At 40.0% G+C, this 19,558-nt stretch overlaps 1 protein-coding gene across 4 annotated transcripts in view; it reads left to right on the forward strand.

The window, feature by feature from the left end:
* The first annotated feature begins 2,771 nt into the window (after positions 1–2,771).
* The window catches only part of LOC126109883 (V-type proton ATPase 116 kDa subunit a 1), a 117,696-nt gene continuing 100,909 nt past the window's right edge, over positions 2,772–19,558 (forward strand). For all 4 annotated transcript variants that reach the window (XM_049914965.1, XM_049914967.1, XM_049914968.1 and 1 more), the window contains exons 1-2: positions 2,772–3,038; positions 6,768–6,944. In XM_049914965.1, coding sequence (XP_049770922.1) covers positions 2,922–3,038; positions 6,768–6,944 — 294 coding nt within the window. In that variant the 5' untranslated portion in view covers positions 2,772–2,921. The remainder of the gene's footprint in view (positions 3,039–6,767; positions 6,945–19,558) is intronic.

Consider the following 19,558-nt stretch of genomic DNA (forward strand, 5'->3'; position numbering starts at 1 on the left):
TGAGAGTAGGGCTCACGCACTGAGGGTTCTGTGCAAATTTAATTATGTACATAGACAGTTCATCCATTCCGCCAATCGAGAATCTCGATCAGTTTTTGCCACTTATCGACATTGATACTGGTAAGAGATCTGTCCTAGGGCTTACAACAATTTCGAGAATGTTTTAATATCAATAATATAAATGTGACATAAAGTCAAGCGGAAGGCAGGCGATCATAATAATAACAATCAGTAGTTCTTCATTCAGGTGGACTGAGTTGCAATAGTAAAAGTCCAACATCAGGTAAGGAATGATTTCATTGTTCATATTTGACGTTTTGGAATTTATTCATCAGCAGATATCAAGGAGCAATTACTGCACGTAGATACGGCGTTTCAAGTGGTAAGTGAAGTGCCATATCTATATGTCACGAAAATAAACCAAAACAATAAAATAAAAATTAAGAATGTACAGAAGCATAAAATCCACTACTACAACATGTGCTGTCGCGCGAAAATAGGTTAATTTTTGAAGTTAGCAGACGACGACACAGTCCCACCCCAGCACTCCCATCACTTCAACGTCAAGATTCTTCTCGAAAAACCTTAACGATGACGCGGCATCCCGCGCTGCTGAAGACCGTTTGTGAATGCCGCCATTTCAAATGTATCGTGGAATGTTTCGACTTGACGCGATAGCAAGTGTGAACTGGTCATAACCGTTTAACTGAAAGAGCAATAGTTCCTGTTTTTATTATATTAGTGCGTTCAGGTGAATGTGAAAACAGCCCATTGTTTAATTTGTCGTGCTGATGCAATGAACATTCCAACTATACGGGACCGATCAATGTGTTGTAGTAGTTAAGAAAATTGACTCCCATCTGTCAGGAGTGGGATTCAAGTGTTTTTCCAATCACCATACTTGTATCTGAAGCGCCATATTTAAGTGCGTTGAAAGTGAAGCAAAACAATAATATAAAGATTAAGACATACTTAAGTTTGTCATACTATTTGAAAGGGATGTCTTACCCCATTCTTTTTTTCTAATCCTATCCGTGTTTCTCACTATAACCACAAGGTTCCATTTTGGGGCCCTTACTTTTTCTTGTGTATATCAATGACCTTTCATTAGTAACATTACCAGATGCCAAGTTTGTTTTGTTTGCCGATGATACAAACATTGCAATAAATAGCAAATCAAGTGTAGTCTTAGAAAGCTCAGCCAATAAAATATTTGTGGACATTAATCACTGGTTCCTAGCCAATTCTTTGTCACTAAACTTTGAGAAAACACACTACATGCAGTTCAGAACTTGTAAGGGGTGTCCCAAGAGTATATGTCTAACATATGATGACAAGAAGATAGAAGAAGTGGACAGTGTTAAATTCTTGGGATTACAGCTTGATAATAAATTCAACTGGGAGGAGCACACCACAGAACTGCTGAAGCGTCTTAACAAATCTCTGTTTGCAATGCGAATTTTGTCAGACATAGGGGATATAAAAATGAAAAAAGCTGGCATACTATGCTTACTTTCATTCCATAATGTCATATGGGATTATTTTTTGGGGTAATTCATCAAGCCAAGTAATGTGGTCATTGTAAATAAGTATTACAGTAGTTGTATTACGTGTTTATTACCTTATAAATTTTAAATTCAGTGCATTAGTATTTGTAAAATGACTCTTAGTGTTCATTAAAAATGACGATCATTCCACTTTTGGACCTGTGGAATGGTACATCAGCTTATTTGTTTTAGTTGTAAATATTTGTCATGTATTGTTGTTTTTCCGACATGTTCCACATCCTGGAGGACCTCCTCACTACGGATCAATCGGAATGAAAGTAAATCTAATCTAATCTAATCTAATCGTCAGGGGGACTTTGCAAACTAACCTTCCTGTTTCGTACAAAGCAAAGGAAAAATAACTTAGTTTCATTTTTGAAGGGATGTGTGTGTAGACAATTAAATATACAAAATCGTCATTGAGAAAATGCAGTGTAATTCTGTTCCAAAGGAAGCAAATACATACGTTAGATTAAATCTCATTTTTGTTTACAAAAACGAAGATGATCTTGGCTTCCTATTCTGTATTAAAGTGTCCATCTGTATAAACAGAACACAGAAGGTAGGGTACACCAGAATGAAATCTCTGTACCGTCACATTTGAGGTAGTTAGATTACACGAATCAGGTGAAGTAAACCGTAGTTTGATGCGAACTACTTGTTTACCAAAATCTATTAATAACCTTTTTATAAACTGCTTGTTATTCCTCTCACATTGTTTGCCATAAGTTTTGTGGAATAGGTTTTAACATACCCACGTTACACTACAGTGTAAAATGACATATCTATTACTGCCGCTGGGTGTTGAACTACTGACGCAGTGCGTATTTAATTGTTTTCTTTTCTTATAAGGCTGTCATTAGGCAAGAAGTTACTGTTCTACTTTTTCTGCCAAACTTCTGACAACACGTACTTTTTCTGCTCTTTCCTTTACTGTGTTACGCGGAATATGCTCTGATGTACACTAGAAATTGATATACGGTGCCATAAAATAGGGAATATGTTTTCATAGAAAATATCCCTACAAGACTACAGTAACTAGAGGAGCTATTATACTTACTAGATTGCTCGAATCCGTTAATCTGTTATCACTAGCACAATTTTCTTCAAAGGGAATGTGTAAGAATAGCTCTTTACGTAAATTTAATATCTAATCTGATACACGTTCTCTTATCTGTTTAGGTGTGAACTTCCGTATCTCGCGTCAATACCAATCTTTGCAGCAGAGAGACGTCAGTGTGAGCATTGCTTCGATCCTGACGTGACGTCAAGAAATAGTCACCTGACTTGTTGTGGAAACTGATGGAGGCGTAGCCGCGTTGAGAGAGATTTGAAGTGCGTTTTGTTTGAGGAACCTAAGGGTAAAGGAACAACATGGGGTCGTTATTTAGAAGCGAAGAAATGACTCTATGTCAGTTGTTTCTTCAAAGTGAAGCAGCCTATGCATGTGTTTCTGAATTGGGAGAACTAGGATTGGTCCAGTTTCGTGATGTAAGTATGAGACAAACTTACTGTTAATGCGATGTCTGTACGTTTTAATGTAGGGATTAATTTGATTAATTCGCGAAATCGATTTGGATTATAGAATTGTAGAAGTAATGTCATTGGCAGTGCCTTTTGAAGAATGTAGCATGAAGTATTTAATATCTGAAGGATGCCGTTATCGAAGTAGTACTTTGCTTGTATTACTAAGTGAGGAAACAGGAGGGGCCGTCGTTTACTAAGGCCCCCCCCCCCTCTTACTCGTTCCATTGCAAAGTGTTTCATAGATGATATATTATTCGATTTACATCTTCTCGAATGACATTTCATCTGCTTCGTTTCCTTTGAGGCTTGGCAATTGTGAATGCCACTGTCGTGTTTGAGTTTAGTTGTTTTCTTCCAAAAAAATCCATATTTTTTATCAGTTGTTGGTGGAATGTTGCGAGTTGGCAAAAACTCAGAATTTGACATTTAAATTCATTGTGAGTAATTAATTAGAAATTAAGTTCTACAGTGAGCTGCGAGTGCAGATTGTTGTACAACAGTTCAGAGGTAACTGGTCGATGGATTTGAAGGTTCTGCCCTTCGGTGTCGCTACTGTACTCATGACGTCTGCCAATTGTTGCTAAACGAGAACTTCATTTCAGAATGAGATTTTCACTCTGCATCGGAAACTTATTTAGTGTAATGGGAACACAATACTTAATTTTCAGGAATTTTATACAGCCACATGCTTCACTGTAGTGTATTTTATAGAAAGTTATCATGAAGTCTTGGCTACATACGTCTGATATTTCATTCACGATGTTCTGTTAGGTCTTTCTTCGTGCACAGACATTTCCTGGGGAATTGTGGCAGTAAAACTATTGTCTTCTACATCTCTTATTTTACTAGATAATTTTGACTAACTGCAGTAAACTTTGATCAATAAGATATCTAGGCTACATTTAATAAATTTTCAAATTCTATAGGTATTTGGATATTTATTAACTAGGAAGTGGAAGTTTGGAGTTTTCAGCTTAAATTTCGTTCCAGCTCAAAACTGAGTGAATAAGAGCCAAGAGAGAGAGAGAGAGAGAGAGAGAGAGAGAGAGAGAGAGAGAGAGAGAGAGAGTGTGTGTGTGTGTGTGTGTGGGGGGGGGGGGTACTGGATACATTAGGAAATGCAACATACATTTGTTAGTGGATTGGTTGATATTGTTTTGGTCAGGTAGCAAAGAATTTGTTGGACAAATGTATGAAATTTTGGCAATATGGGAAGGGGGCACAATCACACTAGTAAAATTTTCAACTGAGGTCTTGCCATAGGGGGAGGAAGAGAAGAGGGTGGAGAACATGTTCTTTTTAAGCTAAATTGGGAAACAGGCTGGAATATAAATGTGCTCTTGTGAAAATCATTCTCATCAGAATGTATTGCCATATCTAGATTGATTCTCTAATCACTTTTGGGTTAGTATAGTAAGATACTTCCTATTACTGTGTGTAAAGAGAAATAAAATGTGAGCTGGGAAGTTCATGTGCAGGAGTAAATAATATTTGCTAACATATGTTAGCAGTGTTATTTCTTTTTGTCACTCTGTGAAATTTGGATCTAGTAACTCACCTTTAAATGTTAACGCTAGATTAACTAGTTCCTACAACTTTAATTTGAGAAACATTATTGCTCATATTGCAACAAACTAAAGAACGGGATAGTGGGTGCACATTTATAAGGAGGTGGATTCAAGTGCACATCCAGAAGTCATAATGAAGGTTTTTGTGGTTTCTTAAGCTGAATGCTATGACGTATCCTTCGATGATGATGTAGCAAATTCGTGCCCCACTCATGTCCAGTTTGAGCTCCATTTATAATGACCTCAAGCAAGAGAGAGAATTGTAGTTACAGCTTAGAGAAACACATTAAAAAGTAGGCAAAGGGTATTCTCCTTTCATGTAACTGCCTGTTTCTTTATGGGGAACAGGAATGTGAATACTTTTATCTGGCATTTTCCCTTCCTTCCTTTCTTCCTTCCTTCCTTAAGAAAGCTGTGAGAAATAGTAGATAAAGGAAAATCAGTGCATGAAACATATGGAAATTTCTGATTCCATGCACCTGCTTTGACCATCAAGATGGCGGAAACCCGCAGCTCCAACATATATAATGTGACCACCATAATATCACTACATACAAATGCGAACAAAAATAAATATGACACTGACTGTTTCGCTCTAACAATAAAACAAAACTAATGGGACATCTTTGGGAAGTAGGGGTTTAGAGCAGGGACAAGCTAAACATATGGCAACACCAGTAACGGCGCCATCTCTAAACAAATATCCATAAAATCATCACAAATATGCTCAGTACAACACAAAAAAAATCAAAACCATAGGAATCATACATTTCACTTACCTGTATAGCTGAAACAATGCCCTCAATAACAAAAAAACCTTTACAACTGGAAAATGCGGTACAGCATATTTCACGTGACCTTACGTAATGTAAGCAAAGCCCTCGATACTGGGAATCCCCCCACAATTCAAAAACCTGTTATCATAAATTTCTTTTGACCTGTGTAGTTCAAAGCCCTCGATATCTAAAACCCAGATGCAACTTGAAAACTGAAAACCCAGGATCACTTCACCATATAAAATACGCATAAACAACTATAAACACAAAACAAAAGTCTCCAAACAATTCCAATTTCCCAAACTCTCTTCCCCAATCCATCCAGTACCACAAATAAACAAAATACCCACATAAAAATAGAATGGATAAATTAACAACATTCAAGCCTTATGAGATAACAAGAAAAATACCAAACCAGTCCTCAGGAAACTCGACTAAATAACTCCTCTACCCACCCCCAAAATTTCCAACACTAATAATACCTAATGCAGACACGAACTGATGACACCAAGACAAGAAATAAAAGTAACACACTAATGAAGCCACACTCTCTTGCAAATACAGTACAGCAGAAGAATCACACAAAGTTCAGTGACTCACTCCCACACACAGCACAACCATCTTCAAATGTGAACATCAAACTCAAGAGCACGCCACCACATGCAATAACGAGAAATCTGCAAACATGATTCGACTTGAAAACACTGCGCCACCCCGGTGTTCTTTATTTACGCCATAAATTGAAGCAGACAGATGGAATCTGAAACTTTCCTTGACCCACAATATTTCTTGAATCTATTTACAAGCACATTTATTGCAAGTCACAGGTTTCAAATCTCCATTAATGTCTAAGCTCTATAACTTTTGCTTTAAATATAATAGCATGTTTTCTAGATGAAAATGTCGAAGTTGATGTATTTTTTGTGTTTGCATTCACTAATGGCTCATGACATTCTGCGGTAACTCTTCAATGAGGAAGAAAATGTTCATGGCACATAAGTATGTAATGGTGTTGTCCTGCCCACTCTAAAAATTCTTGTAGACGGCCTCACAGTTCCCTTAATTGACTGTAGGAAAGCTATTCACCATCACAGATCAAAATTAGTAGTAAAATATTATAAAAAATAGAAAGTTTTAATGGTCAGCATATTGCCATATTTTTCAATGAAAAATGTATTGTAATTGAATACTAAGTCTCTTGTTCTGTTGTCATGAAAGACTGTAATTAGGATACATATATCATGTAAATTGACTATCTTATGTACACACTTAAAGCTACAAGGAACTGTCAGTAGTTTAGTGTTTACGAATTTATTCCGTGTAATGATCAGTGTTTCTCTTTATTGCAGTTGAATCCTGATGTTAATGCATTTCAAAGGAAATTTGTCAATGAAGTTCGAAGATGTGACGAGATGGAGCGAAAGCTGCGTTACTTGGAGAAAGAGATTCGGAAGGATGGCATTCCAATGTTGGACACGGGGGAGAGTCCAGAGGCTCCTCAGCCAAGGGAGATGATAGACTTGGAGGTTAGTAGAACTTTGCTGGAATCTGTAGAACTTGACTTAAAGCAATATTAGTTTGCAAAAAATTAAATAAATTTGAAACTGGCTTTGAGCTTTGTGTTAATCATCAGATGTCTGTCTTGCTAAACAAGTATATAAAGCACAAATTTGTAGCCAAGATAGGTATGAACAACAGATGGAAACATAGTAAAACTGTGCTAATGACTATCAGCATAGGACCACTGTCACTAGAATCCATATAACCTGGGTGGTGAGAGAGCATTCACACACACACAATAAAAAATTAAGAAAATTGTAGAGGTCTTAAAAACAGTTTTTAATATATCGTGTAAAAATTCGGTTAGCATATATTTTCAGATTCTTCTTTTTCCTTAGTGTTTGTCCCATAGTGTAATGAGGTCCAACCTTTGGTTGTCTCCAGCTGGCTTAATCTTTTGCTTGTCCAGGGTGAAGACCTGCTATCTTGAGGTGTATGCAGAGTTTACCAAGGCTTCAAACTTTTGTATATACATCGTCTATTTTAGGTGGGGAGTGGGACAATGGCTGGTCAGCATAACTCCTTCAGCTGTATGTCTAAGTCTCTTATTCAAATGTGAACAGTTTCAGTGACACTGCTCAATCATGAGGACCCACTATTGGCAAGAATTTGATGTATAACCAACTGTTCACTGCCTGTACTGCCATAATGGGATAAGTATCCGGAACCTGAGTTTCATGGTTATCCCCTGTTATGGCAATGAGCAATGTTGCTTATAGGTCCAGTTTTTGCCAGTAGAGGGGTGTGATGACAGTGCAGTAAGTCACAGAAACAGTTTGCATTTGAATGAAGAGATTTAAACAAATGGACGAAGGTGTTACCATTAATTACTATAGTATTGGTTTGGTGCACAAATAAGTAGTTAGTGTACTTTTGATGGAAACCTGAGTTGTGCAATTGTTTCTTAGTCTGCTCAAAGTACTTGTCTGTAGCATCATAGGTGGTTTTCCTTCTTCATATCAGCGATAAAGGCCACTCCGTATTGCCTGTGAATTTAATACAGTATCAGGCCAGATTCCACCTAAACCTTACGCTTTCCATTACAGCAGATCATTGCTCTGTTTCTTTTGTTGTGGGGAAACATAATGCACTCTACAAGGCAAATGGGGTGGTTGCTGAGTGACCTATTTTTGACTTAAATCGTTATGGGATCATTGTACTGTGGAGTACATTCATCTACGAAAAAAATAACTGAGCACACTACAGTACGTGAACAAATTGTAGCAGTGTTGGTTTGTTGCAGGGAGTATCTAGTTTCATATCACTACCAATTAGGTTAAAATTAATGTTACTACTTGAGAATATCAGGGTATTTATTTTTTTTATAGACTGTGTGAAACAAGTTGGCATTCTCTTGTAATTAATTACTGCCCACTATGTTTTTGCATATAAAGAGGAATATTCGATACTAGTCATTGGCTTTAATCAGATGTAAGAGATGTGCTCATAAGTTTTTTTTCCTATTTGGTTAGGATTTTTTGATGCCATTTCTGTTGTAGGTATGAGTAATTAATGGGGAGTACAAAACTATGTACATTTACCTTGCTATTGAAGTAACTGTCGACACAACAGTGGGAGTTGTGAAACTATGGAATGAAACTGCATCCTGTAATTGTCAACAATGCCCTTTGTTTTGAACTACCTCTGATAATTGTAATCAAAATAAAATTTTACTTTCCAATACTTTTGTCATGAAGTCTTTCAAAACCTGCATTGTTATTAAATATATGTGTCTCTTTAAAGATTTGTAACTCACCTCTATGAGATTTCCTTTTCTCTATGACAGCACTGCTAAGTCTGTGTTCTGCAATATGAAAGCTACTTCCTGGATATAATTTTACACATTTCTTATTAAATCATTGCACCTTGGTTTTTGTACCCTCACATGATGCGAGCTCTTGCATAGTTGTAAATTCAGTCAACATGTTATAACCAAGTCAGCTAACAGTATGGAACTGCGTTTCTTTCCCTACTTTGTGGGTTTGTGAGATCGGGGATGTTCATCTTCCACTCATGTTTTGCTACATGAACATTGTTTGGCTGTGATTAGTTCCCTATTTGTTCAAAAACTTTTTATTCCTGTAGGTGCAATAGATGTCAGTACACTGGTGGGACTTATAAAATGTCAGTCTACAAAGGAGATTAATTACAATACTCTTGTGTGACCTGTATTAGTATGTTGCTCAAGTGTTTGTCCTCTGTGCCACACAGTCCCACTGGGTGGGTGCATACAAGTAGGTGCTTCTCATCCACAGGTGTGACCAACCTGTGCTTTCTCCTAACATTCCGGAATACATCCCAAGTTTATCTCTGAGGAAAGAATTAATAACTTCAAAAGTTAGCGTTTTTATATGTATCTACAGTACGTAAAATTTTGACTGCTGATTGGCATTTTCAGATTTGCCAAATTGATAGAGTATAAGGAATCTTGAATGAATACTATAATCTATAGCTGTTGTGAAACTTTGACTTAGTGGAACATGTACTGGATTAAGATTAAGCATGGAATTTTGGCTTCTGTGGGGCCTATTCTTATGGAATAAACATCCTATTGCGACTTGCTGCCTCAATCTAGTAGTTTAATGCTTCTACTACTATACTACAAATTGATGGTGAAAATAAGGTGGAGGAATAACACTGCAAATAGAATCTATATCCTTCCGTGTGTGTGTGTGTGTGTGTGTGTGTGTGTGTGTGTGTGTGTGTGTCTCAATTTATTACCCTGAAAGGGAAATTTGTCCAACATGTAGCACTGTTTTCAGTGTTGTTGATGGCCTTATCAGTAACACAACTGTATGAGGATTTGTTACATTTCATCCATCCATTACTTAGTTTCCGCCGAGAATTTTTTAGAATTAAGTCAGATGATGATTTTGTTCAGCAGGACTATATACTGGAGTTCGAAGGGCTCACTGTTTACCCTCAGCATCTGGAATATAGGCAAGTGTATTATTGTAAGTAGTAAAAAAATCATGATGAATCATTTGTGCCTCAAAACTCAGTGTCCTTGTAATAAACTGACACATTACAAGGATTGCTCTCATAAGTTCATGGAGATAATGCTGTTGCCAGTGGTGGCAGGGATTCATTCCATTTTCATCTGGAATATTTTGTGAAATAGTGTACCAGGACACTGAATGTGGAGAATAGATTTGGAAGGCCAGCTTTTAGAGTATTGGGGTCAGGATCAGTCTGGCGCGAAGGCCACCATTACGCAAGCTGTGAGCATTGGGAGTTAGTGGCTATTAGGACCTGCTTTTGCTTGTTCTTTGTATTTGGAGGACTGACGTGATGGGGCCTTGGTGAAACTGAGATATTTTTGTCGCAGTTATTACAGTGCTGTCATTTATCATAAATGCAATACAAAATAGATCTCACTCGAAGCCCTTTAAAAGTTTTAAAAAGAAGGTTCTCAGGCTGCAAAGGAATTGAAACTTGTGAATTTAATACCCTTTTCCAAGAAGGATCGAAAAAGGACAAAAACTACAGGGGTATATGTTTTGCTGTGGTTAAAAGGATACTGCATTGGTTGGTGAATAAATGTCCAAATGGGCCACAACTTACTGGAAAAAAGTTTAACAGCATTGTCATAAAAATTAATGTGCCATAAAACATAATATTAAGGAACTGATGGCAGTGGCGCAGGAATTACACATTTATTGACTTAGGAAACGTAAACGTTATAGTTTCACTGGATAATATCTACATTAAAATTAAATATATTTCCACTTTGAAATTGTTATGCAGTACCTAAGATCAAAATCAGTTTACAGTGAAAATTATCCACAAATATTAAAACTTTTAAAGGTATGAACAAGACTGTTCATAAATACATTTGAAAATATACACAAGTGATTCTTATTTTGGGAGAATTGCTATTCAGATATGGGGTTGGTTATAAGGTCAATTCAAGACAGTAGATGCTTCATGTAATTTAGTGTGTCTGATGCAGAAGATATGTTATATGTAAGTAGATAGATCTAAAAGTGAAACTGTTCGTGGAAAAATTAATAATCCACCAGAGTGAACCCCCCAATGCATTTCTTGAAAAGAGAGAGTATTGTCAAGTAATGCATGCATTATGCTTGTAAATAAAGGTGAGGTGTTAGTGAAGCAGAAATAACATGCTGAAAAAATGAAACTGGACAAAATGTTTAGCCGGCCACTGTGTATGAGCGGTTCTAGGTGCTTCAGTCCAGAACCGAGCTGCTGCTGCTGCTGCTGCTACTGCTACTACGGTCGCAGGTTTGAATCTTGCCTCTGACATGGATGTGTGTGTACAAATAAATAAAATGCCTGGTAAGGAATTGTGTGTAGTGTAGCACTGTGTGGTTCATGAATGTGGGAGATGACATAGGCTGAAAGCGACAGATGGATCTATGTTGGCACATTTAATGTCAAGAATACAGAGACTCACAAATGAGGATATATAGTAAGGAAGGAAGATGGAGGAAAATTCATAGTTTGCTTGTACAAAGGCAGTTGCTGGGTAAGCCTCCTTTCGAGAACACCAGAAGAAATCATACACTTTACAAAACAAAACAAAAAATTATCTTATGGCGATAATATTGAAGAGTCAAAGTTGGAGTCGTCCTACTTGTACGAATACCTGGGTGTAACACTTCGTAAGTATATGAACTGGAATGATTACACAGACTCAGTCATAGGTGAAGCAGGTGTTATACTTAGATTTATTGAATGAATGCTGAGGAAATGCAATGAGTCAACAAAGGGGATTGCATACAAATCACTCATGCGGCACATACTAGAATGATGCTCAAGTGTGTGGGATCCATACCAAGTAGGACTAACAGGAGATACTGAATGTACATAGAGAAGGTGAGCACATATGATCAAAGGTTTGTTTGCGCTGTGGGAGAATGTCTCAGGGGAGCTTAATGAATTGAACTGACAGATTCTTGAAGATAGACATAAAATATCCTAAGAAAGACTACTTACAAAGTTTCAAGGGGGCTTTAAATGATGCTAGAAATACACACCACCACCCTGTGTATTACATGGGGATCGTGAGGACAAGATTAGAATAACTACAGCATGCACAGGGGGCTTTTCAACAATCATTTTTTCTGCGCACCATATGTGAATGGAATGGGAAGAAACTCCAACTGGGGCAGTGGGATGTACTCTCCAACATGTGCTTCAGTGGTTTGCATAGTTACAGAAGACAAAAAAAAGTGTGGAAGGGCTTGGGTACGAGCAGAAGAATCAGGAGAGGTTGGTGGCAGTCCAGGTATCTGTGTAAACTCACTTATCTGTAAAACAATACCAGCTGTCATACGATACGTACTGATGTGGGACAGTGCTTCCTTTCCCCAGGGGGCTCGCCACTCTTTGTCGGGTTCGTGCTTGGCTACCATGGGGCTCCATCCTTTGCAGTATCTTTTCCCTTCTGTGCGGTGTATCTGTTCTTTTGCTATTCTTTTTCCCCTCCCTTGGGGAACATATCTGGGGTGTACTGGGAATGTTCCGCATCGTCTGTCGCAGACATAAGAATACTCTCACCACTGTTTTTAGTTCCCTTTTCCTTTCTTTGTTTCCCTTCTCCTCTCATTCCTCTGCTTCGGCGTTTGAGAATCCTCTTTTTCTTCTTCCTTTCTGTGCCCTCCTGAAGGGCAGCCCACATGTCTGACATGTACCAGGTGACTGGATAACACACATTTCCCAACCCTGGGTCAACAGGTAGGGTTTGCACGTACTCCCTAGTACAGGCCAGGCCCAGGGAGGGATGATTGCCTGAGCTGCAACCTCCCCAAATTGCCAATTCGTTCCCCTGTCAAGTGTTAGAGAGGTGTGACCTGCGGTGTGAACAGTCACTAAAGGCCCTTCCAGCTGCACCACGGTTCCTCATGGTCTCACGTACTGAAGATGGTCAGTCATTTACCACGGTAAATCTGTTTATTATGCAGAAATGTGTTGATGCAGTTGCGGTCCTGTGAAATCCTGCTCTTGTTTACGGAATGGCACTTTGCTTTTGGAGACAACTACTGATTCTCAAGCACAACTGCTTGCTGCCTTGCTTACCCATGGCTACCCTGTTCGATTGAGGCCCATAGAACCTTTATTTCTTTCCGTAGTGTGATTTACACTAGGCTGACGATGGTCTGACCGAGGTTAAAATTTAATCTTGCCCCTCTGATCAGGGTGTCTTTGCTGTCCATCGGGTGAAGAAAAAGGTAGTCCTCCTTAGTGTCCACTGGCACTTTTTTCTCATCATTGATAGAGTGGTGCTTCCATCCAAGATCAAAACAGGTCATCGAATAATCACAGTCTGACCGTACGTTCCAAACCCGATGCACTGGTACCAGTGTCATTGTTTCAACCACACTAGTCAGTCTTGTTGATACCCAGCCAAATGTGTAATCTGTGGTAGTGATGTGCATGAGGGTGATTGTCTGACTCCTTCTCCCCACCTTAATGACAATCCACTTACTGTAATGGACTTTGAGGGTGACAAATTACCTGAGAAGGTCAAGGTGATGGTCTACCGCTATGACGTAAAGCCGTATATCACTCCCCCAATGCGGTGCCTTAAGTGCTGGATGTTCAGCCATATGTCTTCCTGCTGTACTTCCAGCATTACCTGTCGGGGTTTTGGATGTCCTTCACATCCCAATACTCCCTGTGCCTCGCCTCCCATCTGTGTCAGCTGCGGAGAGCACCATTCACCTTGTCCGCCAGACTGCAGGATTCTCCAGAAAGAAAGAAAAACAATGGAATAAAAGTCCCTGGACCGACTTACCTACACTGAGGCAAAGAGAAAATGTGCATATGACGTCAACCTATGTCGCAGCTACGACAACGGTTCTACCGTCTTCCGTTCTGCCATGTACAGTTGGCTCTGAACTGTCAGACTCCACCTGTCCCCTTGGTGGTGGTGGTGGTGGTGGTGGTGGTGGTGGTGGTGGTGGACACTTCCCTCCCTGTTGCTCTTGCACAACCTACTTCAGGAGTAACACCTCTCACACCCAACCATCGAGGATGTCAGTCCTCACTTCTCAGTCGGAGAAGTGTAAGTCTTCTTCGGCTCCTCTCGTCATGAAGGGATCCCTTGGGCCACTCACGTCCCAGGTTCCTACCAGTGGCAAAGCTGACGCCCGCCAGTGGCTGAAGCAACCACATGTAGCTGGTCGTAGGGCTTCATGGTCCTCCTCAGTCCCTGAGACTGAATCAGTGAAGCCCTCCCAGCCCGAAAAATCTAAGGAGCAGTGAGAGAAACCTAAAAAGAAAAAGACACCCCCCCCCCCCCCCCCCCCAAGAACTAAGGCACTCCAGTGGCACCCACTCCACCACTACCTACAAGCTCTGTGTCTGAGGATGAGGTGGAGATTCTGGCATCTGCTGAGGACCTAGATCTTGATGGGCCCTCAGACAAAATGGATGTCGATCGCACATGTAATTGTCTGGTGGCAGGAGGTGACCCTGCTGTGCAGACTGCCTCATAGTGTTTCATGGCTTCCTAGTCTTACTATCATGTAAACCTCCAGTGGAATTGCGGCAGTTTTTTACACCAGCTGGCTGAGTTACAGCAACTGTTAAGCTTTACACCTGCTTTCTGCATTGCTCTCGAGGAAACCGGGTTCCCAGCAAAACAGATCCCTGCCCTCCATGGCTATAAGGGATATTACAGGAACCGTAGTGACTATAATAGAGTGTCAGGTGGGCTTTGTGTCTATGTCCTGAACTCAGTATGTAGTGAACCTGTGCCCCTTCAAATCCCACTTGAAGCTGTGGCTGTCGGGATAAGGACGCAGGAAACAACTGTGTACAACATACATCTTTCTCCAGATGGTGCAGTACCCTTGAATGTATTGGCTGCACTGATTGATAAACTCCCTAAACCTTTCTACTTTCGGGAGATTTTAATGCCCATAACCCTTTGTGTGGTGGCGTAATGCTTACTGGCCGAGGTAGGGAGGTCAAAAATTTACTGTTACAACTCGACCTCTGCCTCTTAAATACAGGTGCCCCCACACATTTCATTGTGGCACATGACACATATTCGGCCATTGATCTGTCAGTTTGCAGTCCTGGCCTTCTCCCATCTATCCATTGGATATCACATGACGACCTGTGTGATAGTGACCACTTCTTCATCTTCCTGTCACTCCCCTGGCGTCATGCCCACGGACGCCTACCCAGATGGGCTTTAAACAAGGCAGAATGGGAAGCCTTCACCACTGAATCTCCCCCACATGGTGCCATCAATGTTGTCGTGGAGCAGGTCATTACAAGGATCGTTTCCGCTGCGGAAAACATGATCCCACATTCTTTAGGGTGCCCCCAAATGCCAACATGTGGTTGCCATCTCTTTTTACTTACTTAAAGCATACGACGCGACCTGGCGATGACATATCCTTGCCACATTGAGTGGGGCCTTCGGGGCCCGCTCCTGATTTTTATCCAAAACTTCCTGTCGCTCCGTACTTTCTATGTCCAAGTCGGTGCCTCCCATAGATCCCCCCGTATCCAGCAGAATGGCGTCCTGCAGGGCTCTGTATTGAGTGTCTCTATTTTTAGTGGCTGTTAACAGTCTAGGAGCAGCTGTAGGGCCATCAGTCTCACCTTCTCTGTATGTGGATGACTTCTGCACTTCGTACTGCTTCTCCAGTATTGGTGTAGCTGAGTGGTGCTTACAGGGAGCTATTCACAAGGCACAGTCATGAGCTCTCGCCGATGGCTTCCAGTTTCTAGCCATGAAGTTGTGTCTCGTGCATTTGTGTCAGTGTCGCACCGTTCATTCAGAACCAGAACTTTACCTTAATGACAGTCCACTCACCGTAGTGGAGACGTATCGATTCTTAGGACTGGTTTTTGCTGCCCGATTGACTTGACTTCCTCACCTTCGTCAACTTACGCGAAAGTGCTGGCAGCACCTCAGTGCCCTCCACTGCCTGAGCAACACAACTGGTGTGCAGATCACTCCACACTGCTGCAGCTCTACGGAGCCCTTGTTCAATCCCACCTTGACTATGGGATTCTGGTTTATGGTTCAGCGGCGTCGTGGAGGAGACTGGTGTCCCTCCATTGAAGGTTAGGTGTGCGCACCTGCTTGCCAGTTATGTTGCACACATTCATAGTTCTCCTGCGCATCCGAATTACCGTCCCCTTTTCCCAACCATTGCGGTTCATCTCCTGCACCGGCAGTCCAGGTCAGGGCTTAAGATTGTGGTTTGTGTCCAGTCCCTTCTGTCTGGAGTCCTTCCCGTTATCACCTCTCCTCGAGGTCCATTCATGTACGCCTCCATGGCGTACACCTAGGTCACAGATTCCTCTAGGCATTTTGCATAGCCCTAAGGACTCCGTTAACCCTGCAACTCTCCGCAATCACTTCCTCTCGATTCATGACTTGTACCGGGGCGATGAAGTGGTTTAGTCTGATGGCTTGATGGCTGATGGTCATGTAGGATTTGCGTATGTTCGTGGAGGACATATTGAACAGAACTCCTTGCTAGGTGGCTGCAGTGTTTTCACTGCAGAGCTGTGGGCCATATATTGTGCTCTTGAGCACATCCGCTCAAGGACTGACGAGTCATTTCTCCTGTGTAGTGACTCCTTGAGTAGCCTAGAAGCTATCAACCAGTGCTACCCTCCCCATCCTTTGGTAGCATCCATTCAGGAGTCCATCTTTGCCGTGGAACGGTTCTGTCGTTCCGTGGTGTTTGTGTGGATCCCGGGCAATGAACTTGCCGACAGGCTGGCCACACAGGCTACGTGGAAACCGCTTCTGGAGGTAGGCATCTCTGAAACTGACCTGCATTGTGTCTTAAACCACAGGGGTTTTTATGCTTTGGGAGGTGGAATGGCATAACAGTATGCACAACAAACTGTGTGTCATTAAGGAGACAATTAATGTGTGGAAGCCTTCCATGCGGTCCTCTCGCAGGGAATCAGTTGGCCTCTGCCGGCTCCACATTGGCCATACGTGGCTATTGCGTGGTTACCTCCTCCGTTGCGAGGACACACCTCGGTGTCGCTGTGGCTCACAAATGACGGTCGTCCACCTCTCGCTGGACTGCCCACTTCTGGCCACTCTGCGGCGGTCTTTTAACTTTCCCAGCACCCTGCCTTCGGGTCTTGGATGACAATGCCTCAACAGCAGCTTTAGTTTTACATTTTATTCGTGAGGGTGGATTTTTGCATTTGATCTAAATTTTAGCTCATGTCATTTGTCCTTCTGGGTCATTCCATATCAAATCACCCAATAAAAAATAAATTTTACACCCACCTCCTTAGATTTTCATGAAATTTGGCTCAAATGGTTCTAATACCATCCTGACAACACCTGCAATTTTTTTTTTGCTGTATCTCTTACAGTTTTTTTTAATAAATTTTTAAAGTTTTTATGTTTTGCATTTTCTGAACCTTCGTAAATGGTCAGTTTAATTTGTATTCAAAACTTTAAATTTGCTTATCTTAAAAAATCTTTTAGATAACATGATGAATTTTTGCAGCAAGTTTATTTATTATACATATTTGAAGATAAAAATGATGCTATTAAAATATATTAATATTTTCTATGAAAAAAATATATATATATATGTATTTTTTCTTTTTTTTAACGGATGTTTTGTTTTATAAGAATTGCAATATCTCAAGTCTCAGACCTGATAGAATGCTCAAATTTGTTTTAATTTACTCTTAAACATATAGGCTACTTGATAAAACAAAAATAATGATGGCTTTTTAACATGTTTATTAATTATAGTAGATTACATTAGAATTATGTACAAAGATAGTTTACTTACGACACTTATGTATAACCCAACTGATTGCTTGGAACATTGAATTTTTTGAGTAATTTTGTCTTTTTAATAGACATTAATGCTGATTCAAACTGTTTTTCCACTTCATCCAAGAGCTTTCAGTTCTTTTGATACAGTCTTTTTTGAAGTAATACATTCTCCCAGTGCCGCTTGATTGAGGTGCGTCTACTACACAGACTATGTGCTCCAAAGGCACTATGCAGGAATCTTCTCTTTCAGGCCAATAAAATGATGCAGCGGGTCCTGAAGGATGTAGAAATAGAATTTCTGCATCTTCTTCATCATTGAATATTGTTTTTACCAGTCCAAAGTACCAGTTACCATCATAATTTGCAGCCACATAGCAATTTATGGATGGTTCAACACGAACCCAATCAGAAGAAGAATGGAAAGAAAAGACTAAGGAGGGTTTTACACTATCTGTAGTCCTAATTTCAAGGTTGTTTGTTGGAAGTGGTTTGAAGTTATGAAAACTTCTAGTTCCAGGAATGGTTTGGGTTGCTGAAAAACGTTTTTCTAGTTTTAACCGTAGCAAATCAGCTTCTTTTTTGTCAATAAAGTGAAAATGAATGTTTTCAATATTTTTTTCACAAAACTTATACACATAGATTGCTGTCATTATTTGTTCTTTGTCTGAAAGCTGTAGACTGACTTTCCTTAAAATTCTTTTAATAGTTCCTCCTAGGCCATCACAAATTGACTTCCCATGACTTGTTGCAAAAAAAGTGTTGGGCCTTCAAATTAAAGTCTCTCAAGTGTTCAGTCAAATTTTTAAAACCGTTTCTGTTTTTGTACTGCTCAGCACAACCATCTGTAAAGTAGTGAACTGAGTCAATGTCAGTATGATGTAATGACAGCCACTTTGTAATTTCTTTTTGTACAAAGTTAACAAAACCAGTGTCATGTTCTTGGTCATCACTAATAAAACAGTGGTTGGAAACAAAAACATTGTTTTCCTCATTTCTTAGAAAAACTCCAACTGGGCGTAGAGTACAATCACCTCTATTCCAGTGGTAACTTTGGATCTCATTCTGTATAACAAAGGAATAATTTTCACTGAAATCCATCACAATAATTGCTGTTTTGGGTGGTGGGTCTTCTTTCAATCTTTTAAACGCTGCTGATTGGGATTTTGCTATAAACGAGTGTGGGGTGAGCTTTTCCAATGACCTAACCAATAAAGAAATGTAGTCTTCAACACTGATAGACTGTTTGATCATTTCTGCCCTGTCTGTGTTAACCCACTGACTGATTACAATTTCTTCTTCTAAATCATAATCTTTACTTAGTTTTTCAGTTAAGCACTCTGTTAGCGCAGTATTTGCAGGACAGCTGTTGCAATGATGTAGCATGCAGTTTTGGTTTTCTGTGTTGCACACAAGCATCTTAATTAGGTCTTTATAAGATTCTTCAATTTTCACAGCATCCAGTAATAGTTTAACATTCTGGTGGATACTGCATACACATACAGTGTGTGTGCCTGCAGCACCAGCAAGGATACACCATTTAGGTCTCAAGAAACAAAATTTTGAAAATCCTACTTCTACCTCGGGATTCTCCCATTTGAAAGAATAATAGAGTTCTCTCAAGTTACACAAAATGAGTCTTTTTTGCATGTACACATTTTTTTGAACACTTACTTTGTCTTTTGTTCCAGGTAGCACTCTGGAACTTTCATCCTTTTCATAAAAATCTGTTACAAGTCTTACTGTATTTTCAGAAAGAGTTTTACCTTTTTTGGACCAGGAGTTTCCAAAATACCCTTTTCAGATTTTAGTTTTCTAGCTTGTCGCACC

This window comes from Schistocerca cancellata, chromosome 12, assembly GCF_023864275.1.
Source record: "Schistocerca cancellata isolate TAMUIC-IGC-003103 chromosome 12, iqSchCanc2.1, whole genome shotgun sequence".
Lineage (NCBI taxonomy): Eukaryota > Metazoa > Arthropoda > Insecta > Orthoptera > Acrididae > Schistocerca > Schistocerca cancellata.